This window comes from Dipodomys ordii, unplaced genomic scaffold, assembly GCF_000151885.1.
Source record: "Dipodomys ordii isolate 6190 unplaced genomic scaffold, Dord_2.0 Scaffold24, whole genome shotgun sequence".
In the NCBI taxonomy this organism is placed as follows: Eukaryota; Metazoa; Chordata; class Mammalia; order Rodentia; family Heteromyidae; genus Dipodomys; species Dipodomys ordii.
Genome location: NW_012267240.1, coordinates 10534080 through 10548605, shown reverse-complemented (window position 1 = coordinate 10548605; position 14526 = coordinate 10534080). Strand labels below are relative to the sequence as shown.

At 44.7% G+C, this 14526-nt stretch overlaps 1 protein-coding gene across 1 annotated transcript in view; it reads left to right on the top strand.

The window, feature by feature from the left end:
• LOC105984494 (polycomb complex protein BMI-1) overlaps positions 1 to 9226 on the top strand; it is a 10054-nt gene extending 828 nt beyond the window's left edge. The window contains exons 2-10 of the mRNA XM_013014696.1: positions 4315 to 4445; positions 4745 to 4841; positions 5331 to 5386; positions 5476 to 5526; positions 5773 to 5881; positions 5962 to 6001; positions 6393 to 6491; positions 6814 to 6894; positions 6983 to 9226. Coding sequence (XP_012870150.1) covers positions 4334 to 4445; positions 4745 to 4841; positions 5331 to 5386; positions 5476 to 5526; positions 5773 to 5881; positions 5962 to 6001; positions 6393 to 6491; positions 6814 to 6894; positions 6983 to 7312 — 975 coding nt within the window. The 5' untranslated portion in view covers positions 4315 to 4333 and the 3' untranslated portion in view covers positions 7313 to 9226. The remainder of the gene's footprint in view (positions 1 to 4314; positions 4446 to 4744; positions 4842 to 5330; positions 5387 to 5475; positions 5527 to 5772; positions 5882 to 5961; positions 6002 to 6392; positions 6492 to 6813; positions 6895 to 6982) is intronic.
• The last annotated feature ends 5300 nt before the right edge of the window (positions 9227 to 14526 follow it).

Genomic DNA, 14526 nt, shown 5'->3' with positions numbered 1-14526 from the left:
CCCCCGGCCGCGCCGCGCCGCCTCGCGCGCGGCCCCACGTTTTAGTTCCTTTCTCCCCCGAGCGCCCCTCCGCACCCTCGCGACGCACATGGTCCGCGGGGAGGACGCTCGCGGCTCCGGGCTCCGCAGCCCTCCCGGCCGCGGCGCCCTTTGTTGAGAGGTAGATTTGGATGAGACCGGGACGGGCTCCCGAAATCGGGAGCTGCTTGGGTCAAGTGGCTAACCCCCTCTCCCGAAGAAAGGGCTCTGGAGGGGTTTGAACGTCCAGGGAACGCCCCCATTTTATAGGGACGGGATATATGGGGGCCAGCGATCCCGCCAAGGTGGGTGTTAGACTGGAGGGCACCCCGACAAAAATGTTATTAACTTAAGTTGGAGGGACACTTGTATGAAATTGGATGGCTTGTAAGATGGCGGTTCCCAGTTGTTTCCAAGGTCTTGTGCATTTCTGTAGGAAATGGTCAAGTTTTCAAGGTGCTTTTGGGTGGGAGTCTTGGACATGGGGGGTCCAAACGTGTTTTGGACCTGCTCACTGGGAAGTGGACGTTTCACATTTGGAGCTTTTTAAAAAAATATGTCCATATGTGTATGTAGTGAACATGGTGACTATATACGGTAGTCTTGATGGAGATTTCCTTTCTCTTTCCTTCTTTTTCCCTTTTTTCTTTTGCCCTCGCAAAGACTACACAACTTTTCGACCTACTACGGGACACACTCAAACTCATGAGCTCAGCCCACCAGGTTTTATAGGTTTTGCTACATGTCAGTCTAGGTCATGTGGTAAAAGGATGCTCTGGGAAAGGAACACTAAAAAGTTGATTGCTTATGTTTACCCAGTCATTTGGGCTTGACAGCGATGGAGCATGATCTTTTCCCCAGAGATTTACAGTTAATAATTGGAAATAAACAAGTAGAGAGACTTTGATCATTCCCAGTTGCAATAAAAGGATTTAGTGGGCTTAGTGGTCACGGTTCAATATCTGAAAGAGAGTCGTGCATTAACCCCTTCCCTTAAAGTAGGCAAAAATTCTGAGCTTATCTATCCAAAGGCAAGTGTTAAGTTAGTGGCATGCAAAATGTTAGGAGTAGCTTAACCTGTCTATAATGGGAATCTTAACCTTCTCCCTTCCACTCCCCAAATTCTGGAAACAGTCTAAAAAGTTATACTGGACTTGATACTTAAAGGATGTAAATTGTTGACAGAACTATTAGGAGCTTTCCTAGTAAGATTGAGGTTTTAAGTTGATTCGCCAGAGGTTATAAGTAGAATTTCTCAGAGGTTGATTTTATGCGTAAAATCATATAAAAGTTTTATACTTGAATTCGTTTCCATACATCTCCCCCAACGTGAAGTCAAGGGATGCTTGCAATAACCTACTAGTGCAAATTATACCCCTAGTAATAATATCTTTAAAGCTATATGAAAGACACTGTGTGCCTGTGTATCAGATAAGTTTTTGTAAGAAAATTAGGCATTTAACTGTATTTGGCAAATTTATTAATACTCCACCACTAAGTTCTGGGATGGATGTCAAATACCCAGACAGGCAAAAAAAAAAAATTCTCCCCATAGTCAACTCCAAATTTACCCATACTTATGTTGAGCTCTGATCCCCAACTGGGGTTATAGAGTTCATTTGCATTTCTTAGATTGCTGTAGTCTTACTGATTGTTAACATAAGAACTTGCTTCTGTTTTCCTTCATTTTGACATCTTGGGTGTTAGGCCTCCAACTAAAAACTGACAGTCCCAACTGAGTAAGCTTTAATGGCAAGTTTTAACAATAGAGTATTTACAGTTGTAGGGTGCATTTTTACTGGCTTATGAGTAGTTGTGTGTTAGAATCTAGATGGTTTTTATTTCTAAAGTGCAAGAGATTATCTTAAATTAATCAAGCATGTCAAGCATTTTGGAAATCTTCATTAAGGTTGTCAGTACTTCCCAATAGGATACAAAAAGGTTTAAAATTAAGTAACAAAGTGATACTTATTAGTATTGTGAATGATGTAGGATTGTGACTGATTCTTCCCAGGGACTTGTGTGAATTAAGACAAGATGAATTTGAAAGGGTTTTGGTCAAGTACATGTGACTTAAATGTTCAAAGTCTCCTGGTAGATAACCCTCCATTGAAGCTTGTTTCCTGAGTTAGTATTTGTATTTGTGTATCGATAGAGAAGAAATAAAGGCAAGCTGCTTTTGTTGGAGCCCTTTGGTGAACTTCAGGATCCAGAGGTGTTAGTGTGGTATGCTTCCACAGGCAAGCAGTATCAACTTGCTCTCTTTCTAGGAAACTCCCTGTGGCTTCACAGGGAGAATTTTCTTTAAGCATGGAGAAGGCTAGTCTTTAGTCACCAATAGCAACAATTAAATTTATATATTACACTTCTTAGGACACTGCTCTATCTCCAACTTCTTTGCTACCTCACTAGGTTTATGTTAATGTAGGTTGACTATATAGCTCTCAACAAGTAATCCAAGACAACAGGACTTACACAAGAACTTTTCTGCTTGAGGTTGCTGCTTACCACTGTGGTCACATTAGTTAGAGAGGTTTGGTTTTAGTTTTGGCCACTGTTTTAGTACTGACTTCTTAATTTTCATCTGTTGAGGTAGGTTGGTTGGCATTTCTCTCTTCGCCATTATATTCCCTAAGAATAAAAACCTGAGCTGCATCTTCATAAGTTCCTAGATTTCCATTCAAGGCACCTTTGAAGATATACTTCAGGCAGGTGTAGAAGCTCCGTCTTGTTTCCAACAACACTAGACACAAGTAACTGACTTCCATGATGGTTCTTCTGGTGCGTTGTTGCTGACAGTTCCCCACCTTGACTTTCTAGAACCTATACTATCTTGGGAGTATCATTTCCTCCTATGGCAAATGACATTTGTTTTTTTCTCTTACCATTACTCTGTGTTGACGAGGTGTTGATTTAGCCTTGGGAATGAGCAGGTCACATGGCTCTTTCCATATTGTTACTGTCCTACCGATTAGTTTTTCTTGCCTCCAGCATAGTTCAAATAGACACACACACACACACACACACACACACACACACACACACACACACCTTCCCCTGGTAGAACACATTTCAGCTTTCAGCCCTTCCAAAAGCAGTGCACGGCTCATCTCATCTACAGGAGGACTCACTATTCGGGTCAATAAATATCTGTGCAACTTGAGCTAAGTGCACAGTTGGCAATCCTCAAAAAGATCACTTGGTGACAATTTTGACCTAGCGATGGCTAACGACGTGACAGCAGCTCTCCGCGCGCAGCCGACGCGGAAGGAGGTCAGCGGGAGTGTCCGAGCTGGCCGGGAGTGCGCCGTGCATTTCCTTTGGCACTTGGCTGCCTGGGGCTCCGGGGTCCCCCTCCCCCGGAGCTGCCTGCCGGGTCCCCGGCCGGCGGCCCGGCGGGGCTGCCCCTCCCCCGCGCCGCGCGCCCGCACCCACCCCGCCCCCGCGCCGGCCCCGCCCCCGCGCCGCCCCTCCCCCGCGCCCGCCGACGCCGCCGCGGCCCCTCCGCCGCCCCGCACGCCAGCGGAGGCTCGGGGCTCGGGCCGGCTCCGCGCGGAGTTGCAGCCGTGGCCGGATGCCAAGTGTAAGTGTAAGTTGCTATGGAAACCTCGGCCGAGGCCAGTTCCGAATCCCGGGCGAGACGCCGCGCGGGGCGCCGCCGGACCCACCCCTCGCATCCCGGCCCCCGGGGCGTCCCTGGGCCCAGGCCCCAGCCCGCCCGGGGCCGGCGCGAGGTGCTGCTCCCGGGGCCCGGCAGCCAGCCCCGGAAATGCCGGGGATGCAGCCACGGCAGAATGTGTTTTCCCTTTGTGTGGCGTGAAACCCGTCAGGTTCTGGCTGCCTGGCCGTCTAAGAGCCGGAATCCCGGAATTCCCTCCTGAAGAGGAGCCGGGAGGAAGTTCACCATAAGTTGGGAGACCTGGAACTGGCCCTGGTGGTGGCGAATGTCCGCCGGGACGGGGTGGTGTCTGCGGCCGCCCCGGGGCTGCGGCGCGGAGGACAAATGGAAGAAAGAGACCCGCAGCCGCCGAGCTCCCAGCCCCCACCCCAGACCTTTTCATCTCCCTCCGGGATGGCCTGGGAGGCCAGAAGTAAATTTAATTGGATCTTTTTTCACCATTTCAGTAGAGCTCATTCAGATCCGATTCGTAAATTCCATCTGTAGGAAATGTTAGGGTAGTCCAGCTGTGCTGTGTTAAACGCGTCGTTGTTTTGAGAATGCACAATTATTTGAAGCTGGGGATAATCTTGAGTTCTTTCTCTTTGAATTATAACCACTATTTCTGTGTCTTGCAGGATCTTTTATCAAGCAGAAATGCATCGAACAACCAGAATCAAGATCACTGAGCTAAATCCCCACCTAATGTGTGTGCTTTGTGGAGGGTACTTCATTGACGCCACCACCATCATTGAATGTCTACATTCCTGTAAGTCCAGAGCCTTAGCCCTCTCGGGTCATTTATATTTCAGTCTTCTGTTAGCAATTCACACATTGCTTGAGAACATTGGTACAAAGTGCTGGGAGTCTTTATCTTGTGTTTAGTGACTTTTTGTTACTACTTACTGCAAGTAACGTATCAGTGTTCTTGAGATAGTCAATAGTTTGGTTTATTTACTTGAAGATAGATAGCATTTGCCATTCACCATCTTCATTGTTCTGATCCTCAGGACATCAATTTTAATGCTTGTTTCTAATTTCAAAACTTTTACATGTTCTTACTTCTAGTCTGTAAAACATGTATTGTACGTTACCTGGAGACCAGCAAGTATTGTCCTATCTGTGATGTCCAAGTTCACAAAACCAGACCACTACTGAATATAAGGTAGGAAAACGGGTGGATACCTTGTTTGTGTTTACTGGAATTGTATAATTTACAAACAGGAAAGGCAGTTCATTCTCAAATTCCCACTTGATATATGTGCTTTGTGGGTGGAGGGTAGCCCTTAAAAATTTTTTTTTGCCATTTTAATGGTGGTCACATTAAAGATCACTATTATTGCAGTGATTAAGATTTTTTCTGTTGCCTTAAACTGACAAAAAATACATTTTTAAAGTGCTTACATATTTTTCTCTATTCATATTAGCAAGTATACTGACTTGACAAGCCTGCTTGACTCAGCAGATAAGATTGGTAGATATAAAATATGTTTCTGCTCATTTTAAATAATACTAGAGAACTTTTTTCTCACTTATCTGTGCAGTTATAGACAGCATCACTGTCAAGTAAGATAGTACAAAAAGACAAAAGTATAAAATCAGAGCATTTTTTAGTTTTTGCCCTATTAAAAATTTACTTACATCCTTTGTGCAGGTCAGATAAAACACTTCAAGATATTGTATACAAATTAGTTCCAGGACTTTTCAAAAGTGAGTAACTTGCTTACATGAATTTGAAAACAGTATTCATTGGTTTAACCTGCTGTACCTTAATGTTTAACTCTTTTTCCCTCCTTCAGATGAAATGAAGAGAAGAAGGGATTTTTATGCAGCTCATCCATCAGCTGATGGTAAACTTGGGGTGTTGGGTGACAAATAATTCAGGGAACCTAACCTAATTAAAATGTAATTGTGCTCTTATTAATATTGGTGGTGATCGAATGCTTGCCTATCAGGCCTAATTCTCTGGACTTGATTAGCAGCACCATTAACAATATATGTATATTAGAATTAAAGTATTCTTTATATCCTCCTATAAAAACATTTTAACTACATGTGTAATTTTTTAGAAAATTGAATTTAGAATGTCTTTATAGCTGCCAATGGCTCCAATGAAGATAGAGGAGAAGTTGCAGATGAAGATAAGAGAATTATAACTGATGATGAGATAATAAGCTTATCCATTGAATTCTTTGACCAGAACAGGTAAATTGTCTAGCCATAATCTATGGTATGCTGGCATATTTATGCGATACATTATTTCACTAATAAATTTTCTTTCATAGATTCGATCGGAAAGTAAACAAAGAGAAATCTAAGGAGGAGGTATGTTCCTTGTTACAAAAACATAAGTAAATTCTCGATTTTATGAGGGGGGTGATGTTTTCTGAGGTCAGAAGATTCTATTCAGTAGAAAAAAAAATGGCCTTGTTTGATGCCTAAAAGGATCTGTAAACACTATTCAATAATTACAATTTGTTTTATGTAGTTATTTTCAGAAACTATATTACATAGATCATGCTACATGCTTTAATAGAGTATTACATTAGAATTTGTTGATTTCATATTTGTAATACTAAGCTCAAGGTTTAATTAGTTGAGAGTATAGTTGTGTCTGGTTTTGGTATTAGTATTTTTATCGCATATAAGAAATCAAGTTGAATTTTTTTGTCTGAAAGGTATGAATTGAAAATCATTTTTGTAAATGTGCTCATAGGTGAATGATAAAAGATATTTAAGATGCCCAGCCGCAATGACTGTGATGCACTTAAGAAAATTCCTCAGAAGTAAAATGGATATACCCAATACTTTCCAGGTACCTCCTTTATAGTCTTCATGCATTTTCTGTTGATTTTTAATGATTTAATTTTTACTTTTAGGGTTCTGAACCCCAAGACAGCAATAGAAAAACATTCATATTTAGTCTTTAAATCATCTCAACATATTTTGGGTAGTGTTTTATGCTATGAAAATAAATCCTTTAATATCTAGAAATATTTTTCTCTCACTTAAAATTTTTAAAGGAGACTTTCTCTCCCCAAATATTTGGAGAAAAAGTCTTTAAAGCATTTGGGGATTATATTTAGATGATGAAAACGTAGATTTGCCTTTTCTTTTTGTCACAATGATGCCAATAGATTGATGTCATGTATGAAGAGGAACCTTTAAAGGATTACTATACACTAATGGACATTGCCTACATATATACCTGGAGAAGGGTAAGAAGCATATTGGGTTTTAGATGATTATGGCCAAGTGCATGCAAAGAGTTAAGAATGACTTTTTTTTTTCTTTTTAACTTTGTAGAATGGTCCACTTCCTTTGAAATACAGAGTTCGACCTACTTGTAAAAGGATGAAGATGAGTCACCAGAGAGATGGACTGACAAATGCTGGGGAACTGGAAAGTGACTCTGGGAGTGACAAGGCCAACAGCCCAGCAGGAGGTATTCCCTCCACCTCTTCCTGTTTGCCTAGCCCCAGTACTCCAGTACAGTCTCCTCATCCTCAGTTTCCTCACATCTCCAGCACTATGAATGGAACCAGCAACAGCCCCAGTGGTAACCACCAATCTTCCTTTGCCAATAGACCTCGAAAATCGTCAGTAAATGGGTCATCAGCAACTTCATCTGGCTGATTCCTGAGACTGAGGGAAATAATTTTAAAACCCCCCATTTATATAGATATCTTCATGCCATTACAGCTTTATAGATGCTAATACATGTGACTATCGTCCAATTTGCTTTCTTTTGTAGTGACATTGAGTTTGGCTATAAAAGATGGACTAGATGTGATACTCATGTGGACGTTAATGGAAAAGAAAGATTGTTTCTGTAAAGAATTGAATTCTGGGAAGGCAGGCAAGATCTTCCTGTGTGTCAGGAAAGAAGTAAAGTGGTTTCAGTAACCATTGTTTGGATTTGGAAATACTCTGCAGTGGATTGAAGCATTTGGGCCATAGTTTGTTAATGTCAGTTAATACCTACATTACATTTTCCTTGATTGTTGTTATTATGCTGTTTTGTGAACCTGTAGAAAACAAGTGCTTTTTATCTTGAAATTCAACAAACAGAAAGAATAAGCATAGAATAATGCATTCTATGTAGCCATGTCACTGTGAATAACAATTTCTTGCATATTTAGCCATTTTAATTCCTGTTTGATTTTTACTTCTCTGTTGCTACGCAAAACCGATCAAAGGAAAGTAAACTTGTTTTACAATCTGTATGCCTAAAAGCGGGTACAACCGTTTATTTTACTGACTTGTTTAAATGATTCGCTTTTTTAAGAATCAGATGGCATTATGCTTGTTGTACAATGCCATATTGGTATATGACATAACAGGAAACAGTATTGTATGATATATTTATAAATACTATAAAGAAAATATTGTGTTTCATGCATTCAGAAACTGGTTGTTTAAATTCTCCCAACTGGTTCGACCTTTGCAGACACCTGTCCATGTACACTATGATGAGCCTTACCAGCATAGACTAAATGTAATGTGGAAGTCTAATTCTAAATTTTGTTCCATTGGAAGCAATTGCCAGGTCATCATAAGTCTGACTTTCCTCCAGTAATGTTTACTTTTCAAATTAATTTTCAGTAAAGAAAATTTTAGCTAAGGCTTATAGAGTGTCTTAATTTTCCATTGGTTATGATGGGATGAATGTGTTTTTTAAATGCATTTTAGCACTGTAATTCTAAAATTTTTTAACAAACCATTTTAATTCCTGGAAGAAGGCATTTTATCTAAAATTATTTTAATATGTGATCTAGTAATTTCCAATTAAGGGTTGTTTTAACAGTTAATGGAATTTACCTGCTCTTTTGTCTGGAGTTAGAAGCAATTTATCATAGCTTCTACAGGTATTTTTTAAATCAAGTAAACATGTCAAAATTAAAAAAAAATCCCATCAGTTTCAGTTTGTGTTTTGCTTTGGTCGGACTTGGTGTTTGTTCATCCCTCATCAGATATTTGTGAGGATGTTTATTCTATATGATTATTGTTTCATGTTTGTATGGGAAATTGTAGCTAAACATTTCATTGTCCCCCAGTATGCAAAAGAAGCACAATTCTATTGCTTTGTCTTGCTTATAGTCATTAAATCATTACTTTTACATATATTGCTGTTACTTCTGCTTTCCTTGAAGACTCAGTAAATGATGTTTTATGAAGCCACAAAATACATATATTTTTATTTTGACCTAAATTTGTACAGCCCCATTGTATGTGTTGTTTCTAATTATAGATGTAAAATGAAATTTCATTTGTAATTGGGAAAAATCCAATAAAATATTCATTTAGAAAATAGCTAAGATCTTTAATAAAAATTTGATATGAAAAGCACAATGTGCGGAAGTTTTGGAAACTATAATGTGCGGAAGTTTTGGAAACTATTGGATTATAACAGGTGAAAGCTGAAGGGAATATATTACTGTCTTACAGATGTTCCTAAAACGTACATGGTTTGCTGTGTATTGAGAGCCCAGTGAAAGATGTATCTGTTTATTTACAATCTTTGAAGTAAAAGTTACCAATGTTTGCTAATTTTGGTGAATTTAGCTCATTTTTCTAGGTTGAAGTTTAATGAAGGACACAAGACAGCTCAACTTTTTACAATAGACTTATTTTTAAATTACTTATTAAAACATCAGAGTTATAGCTTCTGTGGCCCCCTTTTCACCACACTTGAAAACATTTCCATTTATTGTATTTGGGACAGGATTTATTTTTACCCCTGGTCAATTTGAAAAGTGCTTAAGTTTAAAAGGTATTTCAGCTAAATTGTATCTGTCTTCAAATAAAACAGGAGAGAATACCATGGTTTGCATTTGTAAATAACCATTACAGTTGTGACAGGATTTAAAACTCTTGCGAAATTACCACTTTTAAATTCTTAACCCTTAAGAAAACCTCTATCAAAGCTCCTAACTTATCAAAGCAGGATACTTGTAAAAGTCAGCTTTCAAGTTTGACTTTTGCTTCTCAAAGTATTTCAGGCTCCTATAGCAAAAAGTTGGTGCTAACAAGATATTCTACAGCAAATGCCTAAATTGATTTCACAGATTTTTTAGTTTAAATGTAAAAAGGAAAATGCAGCTGGCTGCTGTTGTGTAAATAGTGATCTATCTTGCTTTACACATGCATACCACCTACAAATCCTTTTTGCTTTTTAAATTGCCGGCCGTTAATTGCACTGAGTTGAAAAAAAGTTACCCTTCAGTTGACTTAACCAGTTAGCCACAGTACTATGTTTCCATTTCCTTAAATGTTAGGATTTCAAGAGGTAAAATGCAACTAGAACAAAACTGATGGGAGCTTTCTTTCATAATTCTTTCTCCAGTGTTTGGAATTACACTTCATTTGGGTAGGCCTCTTGAGGTTTTGTTCTGGAACCTTAATGGAACTTAAATACTCACATGAAATGTCACTTGCATTGACCATCAAGAAAGGAGTTTGATATGTTCAAATAGTTTTTATTATAATCTGTGAGGGAGATGGGGTTTCAAAAACACGGCACCTGGGACCCAATCTTAGGATTCTTGGGTGAAAAAAGTATTAGGTTTGTTAGTTTGTTTTTCCTCTCTGTATCTTAAAGTCTTGATAAATATCTCAAATCTTTTGTAACCATTGCACAGGGAATGACAGTCTTAAGTAGTTACATGAAATAGAGGCTCTTCTATTTTTGAAACATAGTCTTCATTCCCCCCCCCCAAAAAAAATAAAACCACTTGATCAAATTGGGTTAAACATGACTATACTTTCATCACGTTAGGTTTGGGCTGCTTCTAACAAGATACTAATTACACCCCTTTCAGAAATCTTACATGTCTTTAATGTATGAACAGCACAGAACCCAACTCCAATATTCAGTCTAGGGTTAGAAACATTTCACAAGGGCTATTTCTTCCTGTATAAAATGAACACTACAACAGTGATTTTCTAAACTTGATCCCCCCACCCCCCTCCACACACACACACTACCACTGAAAGAAATACAAAAAGCCAAAGGCGGGGTGGTGGGAAGAAAACTTCAAACTAGGGAGTAAGAGATAGGTTCCATAGAAGAAAGAGAAGGCATTCCACATTCAAACTTCGCAGTAAATCTGACTTGGGAAGTAGTCCCGCGGAGACCTGGAGCAGCCCATCTCTCTGCGAATCTCAAGATCACTCAGACTTTTGGTTTTGAAAGTCTCTGAAAATGTTTACACAGTCGAGTGTTTCCTGTTTCCGCAGTTAATTTTTTTAAACGTTTTTCTTCTTTTGGTTCTTGAAACGGATTTCCTTTATTTGCACCAGTTTCTTTTTCTTAGTGTGCGATTTGTGGAGGTCTTCCTCACATGAACTTCTCTACCAACTGTCTTCCTCAAGTCATTGAGCACATCAAAAGTTAGGCAGCATAGGCAAGGTTACTCTAAGATCCCTGTGGGTTCTTTGGAGTTCAAGTGGGAAAACTCATCCCGCAATCTCACGGAGCCCTCCAAACAGACAGATACCAGCTCAGTAAAATCTGCCACTCAATGAGTGAAACAACACATCCTGGCCTAAAAAGTATTCCTTACAGAGATGATCAGAAACACCTTTCCAAATTAGCAGGTGAGGCTCCCCCTCCGTCACCTCTACTCCTTCTCCTTCCTCCCTCGGATTGCTGGGTCGCCCTAAAACCCAAAACTTCACGCGAGGAAAGGCGATTTCAAGGTTCTCGCAGATTGCCTGCAGATTGCCAACTCTGCTTTAGCTAGCGCCCAGCCTGAGGGAGGGGACAACCTGTCAGGCTAACGGTGAGGGTGAGTCAAGGAAGATGGGGTGGAAGGAATGCATGCGAAGGTGACCCAAAGGGACTGAGAAGAGAACAGATGCGGGCCGGTGCGTCGGGCGCGCGGGAGCCAGCGTCGGGTCGAGAAGCTGCGGGTCGAGAAGACCAAGGTGGCCCCAACAAAGACGCAGTGTAGGGAGCCAAAGATGAAGCGGAGGGGACCCAGATGGTCAAGATGGGAAGCACCTTAATTGTCCAGGGGAGGGGAGGAGGGAAAGGGAGGGGTGGGGAGAGGAGGGGAGGGTAGAAGAGAGGAGAAGGGAATCGTTTCTTAGGTTCTTGGAGAACCAGACGCCAAGACTCCCAGCCTGGAGGAAATGACCTCGCTTTTCTAGTAGCGCAGGCCTTCCGGGCCAGAAGGCCTGTAACCCAAAGGCCACGTTCAAGAGGCGATGTTCCCACTCCTTTTCCTGACTTCGGAACAGGCAGCTCCCCGAGGAGTGGGAAGCGCTACGGCCTCCCGTCTCCCCCTCTGTCCCTCACCTCACCACCCGGCCCAGCCAAGCCCCGCTGAGCCCAGACCGCGAGGAAACCGGAGGCCATTTTGCGCGTGCGCCGCTCGCCTTGGCGCCGCCCTCAGCTCGCCGTGCGCGCTTCCCGCCAAATTTGAACTCCAGCTTGTCAGGCCCGGTAGGACTGGAGAGGCCCGGGAACCGTGTAGCTCTTCCAGGATCGGAGCCCGGAATGGGCACGGCCTCACTTCGCGTCCCCTCTCGAGGCGATTCCTTTCCTGTCGGAGCGGAGACGCTCAGCAGCCAAGGCCCGGGAAGGAGCCTCGAAACCCCGCACCCTGCTTGGACAGGGAACGGACCCCAGCTCCACCAGGCGCGGTATAGCTGGCGGAGTCTGTCGACTCGCGTTCTAGTGGGCGTCGTGCCCGATTGTCGCCTCTTTTTGTCTCCTTGTCTCCACTCGCTTCCAATCCGAAGTCCTTTTTCCCCCTTAGTTAAGGTGTCACTGAACTTTGGGGGTGTTGTCGTGTAGATCTGAAATAACTGACGAACAAATCCAAAGCTGCCAAGGTACACAGGTGACGTGGAAAGGGCGAAGGGGCAGCACCCTGCGGCTGAGCGCATTCATGGCTCAGCTGGGACCCTTGACGGGGAAGGGGGAGGGATGGGGTCGTGAAGGCTTTGTGGCAGAGCAGGCAGGAATCCCGAGATCTGGGCAAAAGATCGCAATTTGAGCCCCAAAGATGACGCCTAAACCGGTCCCCGGGGCCGGAGGAATCTGGGCGTCCAGCTGCCTTCGTCCCGCTGGCCACACCGAGCCGGCGCGCGCGCGCGCACGAGGCCGAGGCGTCCACCGCGCCCCCCTCCCCAGCATACCCGCGGCTCTGACCCGGGGGGGTCCCACGTGCGCCCTAAAACCAGGAAAGGAAGGAAGATCTGGGGTTGGAGAGGGGTCGGGAGAGCCATGAAGAAGTGAAAGTGGCCTAAAATGGGCGACGCCGGGCGAGTCCTCTTTTTATCAGTGCTGCAGACTGCCAGGAGCCGCCATTTGGTGGCGGATTTCGGTATTTCAGTAGCACGTTGTGCTGATCGGCACAACTGGCTTGTCTACGTGGCACAGTCATTTTTAAATCGCTGTTTTGCCGAATCCCGCCCCTCCCAACCACCACCCAATGCACACACCTTTCCTCCTTTGGGTGCCTAGAATTTCCCCTTGGGATCTCTGGGTCATGGCTTGGGAGGTCCCTCGGTTTGGGGACCTGTCCCTCGGGTTCCAGCCGACACCTGTACGCAACCGCCTGTGTGCTGGGGAATAGGACCCCGAGAGGACCTTTTGAAAGGGCATTTTTGCATCCCGTTTGTTGGGACTAGGACGATTCACAAGCCACGGCTTTATTTATTTTTCTTTCTTTCTTTCCTCTCCATTATACTGATGATCACTTCCTTGGCCCTGCCGGGTCCCTCCCCTGGTCTCTGGCCTCACACCTTACGGATGCAAAGAAAGGATAACCACAGCCGATCGGAGGCCTGGTGGGAAATCGCTGACCCGACGACAGGCGGCTCCGCTGGGAGTGTCCAACTCGCACCCCGCACCTGGCCCTCCACGGTGCCCAGACGCCCCCAGTCCCACCCTGGGGATTGGAGCCAGGCAGTCCTTTCAGTGGCATGCCCGAGTCTGCAGTGCTTCCTGGAGTTGCCCCAGTCTTCGAGGATGGCCATAACCACCCCCCCCATAGTGTGACGTGGCGCCCGAGTGGAGAACAAAGGGCCGGGAGGTGAGGGCGGCGCGCGCGGCCTCTCGTCTTCCTCCGCTCGGCGTGGCTCCGAGGCGGGCGAGGGGTGCGGGCCGGGCTGACTCCCCGCCCTGAGAACCTGCGCTCTGCGGGGTTTGCGGGTACCCACCCACTCCCGACACCTCCCGAGCGGACAGAGGGATTCCGAGCTTCAAATCCGCGCTGCCTTGTTGCATTCACAGAGGGCCGCCTGTATTTTTGACGCTTCCAAGTCAGCGATGCCACTAACCCGAGAATCTTTGGGGTCCCCCCCCCCCGGCGCGGCACGGCTGCGGTAAAAGCCCACAGGGCCGGCCCGGTGCTGGCGGCAGCACGAGCCCTGTGGGCGGCCGCCCCGCCGCGCCGCGCCGCAGCCACTTCCCCTGGCCACCTTCCTTCCAGGGGCTGCGGGCTGCGCGCTCGGCAGAGGCTCGGTTGCCAGTAGCAACCACACGACGGCGATTTGCAGCCCGGGCTGCCACCGCCGCCTCTGAAGCCGCTGTCTTTCCCCTAAGCCTTGGGGCTGGAGCAGTTGAAACCTTGGGGGATGCCTTAGGGAATCTATACCGCCCTCAGTCCCGATCAGATCCTCAGACCCCACGCAAAAGCCAGAACTCCCCTGGCTTGGCCCTGCCCCCCAACCACCCCCAATGCACACACCTTTCCTCCTTTGGGTGCCTAGAATTTCCCCTTGGGATCTCTGGGTCATGGCTGGGAGGTCCCTCGGTTTGGGGACCTGTCCCTCGGGTTCCAGCCGACACCTGTACGCAACCGCCTGTGTGCTGGGGAATAGGACCCCGAGAGGAC